Source organism: Centroberyx affinis, unplaced genomic scaffold (assembly GCF_046629955.1).
Source record: "Centroberyx affinis isolate AG114_WGS23_722 - 3 ecotype Tasmania unplaced genomic scaffold, CSIRO-AGI_Caff_v1 ptg004611l_1, whole genome shotgun sequence".
Classification (NCBI taxonomy): Eukaryota; Metazoa; Chordata; class Actinopteri; order Beryciformes; family Berycidae; genus Centroberyx; species Centroberyx affinis.
Window position 1 is genome coordinate 1 of NW_027282222.1, and position 5,000 is coordinate 5,000.

General features: G+C 43.5%; 1 protein-coding gene across 5 annotated transcripts in view; it reads right to left on the bottom strand.

The window, feature by feature from the left end:
* Positions 1–6: 6 nt before the first annotated feature.
* The window catches only part of armc8 (armadillo repeat containing 8), a 13,213-nt gene continuing 8,219 nt past the window's right edge, over positions 7–5,000 (bottom strand). For 4 of the 5 annotated variants that reach the window (XM_071544593.1, XM_071544595.1, XM_071544592.1 and 1 more), the window contains 8 exons: positions 3,695–3,781; positions 3,459–3,551; positions 2,678–2,827; positions 2,475–2,570; positions 2,174–2,269; positions 1,842–1,914; positions 999–1,092; positions 7–891 (listed from right to left, as the gene is read on the bottom strand). In XM_071544593.1, the coding sequence (XP_071400694.1) occupies positions 858–891; positions 999–1,092; positions 1,842–1,914; positions 2,174–2,269; positions 2,475–2,570; positions 2,678–2,827; positions 3,459–3,551; positions 3,695–3,781 (723 nt within the window). In that variant the 3' untranslated portion in view covers positions 7–857. Of the gene's footprint in view, positions 892–998; positions 1,107–1,834; positions 1,915–2,173; positions 2,270–2,474; positions 2,571–2,677; positions 2,828–3,458; positions 3,552–3,694; positions 3,782–5,000 lie in introns of all 5 variants that reach the window. The other variant, XM_071544591.1, reaches the window with a different exon arrangement.

A 5,000-nucleotide genomic window follows, 5' to 3' on the forward strand; every position in this document is an offset into this window, starting at 1 on the left:
TATAGACCATGTTCAAGTCAAACACATACTCGCGTCACACTGCGGCGGATTCACCCGACTGTGCCAAGAATCAAGGATTAGAGAGAGTGAATGGAAACAGAGGGTGGGGGGAAAATAAAAATCCAAAAAATATATTTATATGTTTATATTTATATATATTTACGAGGTATGTATCCACAAAAAAAGAAAACACCAAAAAGTTCAAAATAAGCAGTCTGTATTTTTTTCCAAAATGTGTCCTTTCTTGTGACGCCTTAAAATAACAATAATATTAATAGTAATATCATTAATGAATAATTAATTAACAAAATAAAACTGGGAAGCTTTGCTCTCCCACAGCCCTGCCCTTGTGTCAAACCTCATAGTCCGGTTCTCTGAGACCCAAGTCTCCGCTGTCGGGAGTCCAAAAGCACCAAGGCCTCCCGGCCACAGGGTGGCGCTAGTCAGGCTGCTGCACTCCACAAGAAAAAAAAAAAAGAAATCTTCACAACAAGTCCCAGATGAAAAAAAAATATTTTCAACTCATCTTTGCATTGGGGGGGAAAAAACAAAAACAAAAGAGAAACTGAAACCCTCAAGACACCTCCTCCTAACCGTTGGTTCCCCAACAACAACCGTCGTCTCAGAGTCTCCAAGCGGAGGTTTGGAGTGAGAGGAGCTGGGGAGGCCGGGTTGAGGTGGTGGTGTATGGTGGGGGAGGTGAAGGGAGGCCCGCCACAGGTTAAAAAAAAAGGTGTCTTTGTGCAACAAAATAAAACCTCGAGATTAAACAGAACAAGAAATGAAAGAACCGATGGCAGGTATCCTCCCGTAGATTGTTAGTTAGGCTGGCAATGGGGAATCTCTCCCCTCTGTGGTCATGCTAGGTACTGCTGCATCGCCGTCTTTGCCCTGGGGGAGAGACATCGGGGGGAGGTGAGAGAAGTATTAGTGTGCCCTGCTTAACAGTTCAATGAGTATATAATGAGAATTTTCTTTATTTCTCTATGCTGGCCCACCTGTCACTGAGGTTGGGGTCGGAGGCCTGGGTGAGTTTGTGCAGGATGTCCACAAAGCCCATCTCTCTCAGCTTGTCCTGGCGCTCCTGAGAACCTGACAGCGCATGATGAAACATACAGAGGGAAATTTAAGGGACAGTTCACTCCAAAAGGACAATTCTGTCACTATCTACCTACCCCCGCGTCAGTTGAAATTCCTCTTAGGTTTGTATGTTTGACCATCAAAACACAGTGAGTTAGACCCTCAGCTCAATGTCAGCCTTCTCCCAAACAATTTAACTGAATGGGGTCAGACTGTTTAGATCTCCAAACTGGGCATAAAATGACCATCAAATCTAAACAACCTGTGCAGCATAATCTAAGTGTTTTGTAGCCAACAGATTGCACTATGAGTCCAAACGGCTGACATGTATATCATTATCATTGTAATTCTAGAGAAAGGAAACATTAACTTCTTATGTAGTGTGGCAACCAAAACGTCAGCCAGTAGAGGAGGTTGAGGTTGTCAGAAGATTATTCTCGCTTTGATTATCATTTTATGCCCTTTTTGTGACGCGAAACAACCGCACCCTATTGACTTCAATTGTTTACTGACAAGATGAGGAGTAGATGATGACAGAATTTTCATTTTTGGGTGAACTCCCTTGGCTTGGATATAGCTTACAACACAGTACTGATCAGGAGCAATAAGTTTCCCCATCTCTGTCTCCTCCTCATGACTCATATCTTCCACCTTCCTCTCCTCCCTCCTCCTCCTCTCACTCAAATCTCCCAGCATCCAGTAGCAGCCCAGCCCAGCCCCTCTCCTTATTCCCATGTCCACCCCTGCGGTGCGTCCCTTACCGTCCTCCTCGTTCCAGATCAGGTTGGAGATGCAGAAGGTGGCAGCCAGCTGCAGCTTCACATTCGAATGCCCCTGAGAGGAGGAGAGAACAAGTCAGCAAAACAACAGAGGGGAAGTGAGCGAGACAGAAGGAGGGAGGCAGAACAAAAGGACAAGTCGCATGGGCTCAATAAGATGTCTGACTACAAAAATTAATAACTCTGCATAGTGTAGTGTTGCAGATTCTCATCAGTCAGTAAAACATACTGCTGCATCTAACGACACCAAGCTGTGTTGCACTTGATTTGGTAAACAGTATACAGAATATACTTATATTAGAGAGAAAATGTACCATGTAGTATTTGATTTTCTGGAGCATGTCGTCATTGGTCATGATGAGGTCCTTGGCTGTGTTTCCATCGGCGATGTTAGCCAGGATGCACAGAGTCTGACAAAGAGACAAGCATGTTACATTAGAGCTGTTTGAAGAAGAAAAACAAACTGTTGCTTGGTGCAGAAAGCACAGAAATTGAACTCTTGCAATTAATATGGCCATCTGAATCAAGAGTGAACCAGGCATAAAAACATCCTATATACGTGCAGAATCTTAACCTGCTTTTGATATACAGCTATGAGTAAGAGAGAGCGCTCACCTGTTCTTTGACCTCTATGCTGTGCTCTCCTTCTAGGATGAGGGTGACTGCCTGCATGATCTGCTTCCCATGAGAACTCATGATCTGGTCAATGTGCTGACAACGGAGAGGCAGGAGTGGGAGGAGGGGGTAGCATGAGTAAGCATGTTATATCTCTGAGCTTGTGAGTGGTGCTTTCAGTGTGACCGGTGTGTGTGTCTCACCGGGCGTGTTGACAGCAGATTGCGCAGCAAACCGAGGGTCTTCATCAGCACGTTGCTGTCAGGGTCCGAGAGCAGGCGGAACAGCTGCTCTGTACCCAGAGACCGAACAATCTCTACCTTCACCTTCTGATCCGCCTGGAACGCCATGTTCTACACACACACACACACACACACACACACACACACACACAGTTAGAATATGTGAGCATGAAACAATCTGACAGTACCAGCAGGGTCTGACATTAACACCCTGTCTTATCTTATCCATCTCACTGGCGAGTGGTTCTTTCACTTCTACGAATGGCTAATTGCTTCTACGACTGCGTATGATTACAAACGTGGCAATGTGCCGAGTTTGGCTGTTGATGAAATTTAATACTGCTGACTGAAGAAATAAGCAAGTTTTCTGACTATCTAACTTTCAAATGTGAGTAAATAACAGGGACATAATTCTTGTTCAAACCAAATTAGAAAAATGTGACTAATGAATAATAAATAAGATGTTATAAATATTTAAGGACTGTGGATCTGATTTGAATATTTCCTGCATGGTTTTCTGCCTCAATTATCATGGTACAAAGAAGTGGCCGGTAAATTTTTTCATCTACCTGCCACAGTGGCTGTTGGAGAAAAAAAGTTAATTTCAGACCCTGAGTACCAGCCAGTGTGTGCATATGTAAAGACAGCTTGTTGGACAGATGGATGAGGAATTAGTATTTACAATAAAGTGTAAAAGGAAGCTAGTGGGATAATGAACAGGGATATAAAAGACCGTTCTCACCATCAGGGCCCAGATCCCGTTGACCCTCAGTGCGGGGCTGTCACTCTGGGTCAGACTGCATAGTAATTCAATCACCCCTGACTCCAGGATGGGCTGGAGTCAGGCACACACACACACACACACACACACACACACAGAGACAACCAACACAAACAACTGGCCTCAGTATTGGAAGAACACTATTGTAATACAAATATTCATGTGGTGTGTGTGTGTGTGTGTGTGTGTGTGTGTACCTCTTTGCTGGGTGAGAACTCCAGCAGCAGGTTGCATAGTGTTGAGGAGGCCATGACCAGGACCTCATCTGGGGCGTTCTGCAGCAGCTACAAACAACAGAAACAAAAAATTGACATACCGTGTTACTCTGATATCATTTTCATTTTTTTAAATTTTAACCTTTATTTATTCAAGGGAAATTGACTGAGCACGCTCTTTTCCAGTGACACCCATTAGTGCTCTTATCATAAAAGTAAGCAAATCACAATGTGCTATTGCATTATGTAGGAATGGATGAAATACGACCATAAGCAGGCCATGGATTTAAGCCATTTGAGAAGTAGGTTACCCTTGAGGTTGTTTAGCATCATGAACAAGAGCTTAGAAACCAACCACCAGGGGTCCATTCCAGAAAGCAGGTTCAACAAACTCTGAGTCTAACCCTGAACTCTGAGCTGATTAACCCCGAGATAGGAAAGTCTCCCTGCGTTCCAAATCGCATACTTTTTCTTTTTACTACACTACGTACTACATCTGCCCTTAGAAAGTATGTACTGTGCATGTAGTAGGCAGACAATTGGGACATACTATTTCGTCATCACATTGCGTCTTGAACTTTGACCCTCTTGCTTATATATCCGTCACAGTAATACGGTTGCAGTTTGTTTGTTTTGTTTTTTTCTCTCTCTGGCGGCTCAGCATGCGGCTCAGTCGAAGTGACGTGTCTTCCGCTGCGCAGAGGATTGTGGGTCAGAATAGCCAAAAAAGCATGCTGGCCTGCATACTGCAAAATTCGACCGGATGTAGTAGGGCATCCGGGTATTTTCTGGCATACTGCATTGACATGCATGAATTGGGACATGCTAAATCTTTTTCTGGCATACTAAATAGTATGGAAGTATGGGTATTGGAACACACCCTCTGAGTTTTGGGTTCCAGAACAGCTGATATGAGTTAGTTCAATCAACTCTGAGTATGTTCACCCTGAGTTAAGCGTGTGCGTGACGACAATAAAAAGCCATCATCAATGGAGCTCCGATACTACGATTCACCATGGCAACAGGTAAATAAAAGGCACGATCCTGCTCACTCAGAAATATTAACATATAATCTCCAATATTATAGGAATGATGTTCCATCAGTGCGACCAATCACATCATGAGTGATAGAGATAATTATTCATTGATCCTACGTGTCTAAAGCTTCATACCGATTTTGTAAATTGAAACTGAGATTACATATTATGTGCAATAAACATTTCAGTGCAGGAATTGCTCTAACAAACTGACGGCTGTCTTGTGTGCACAGAGTCACCGTGTTATAAAA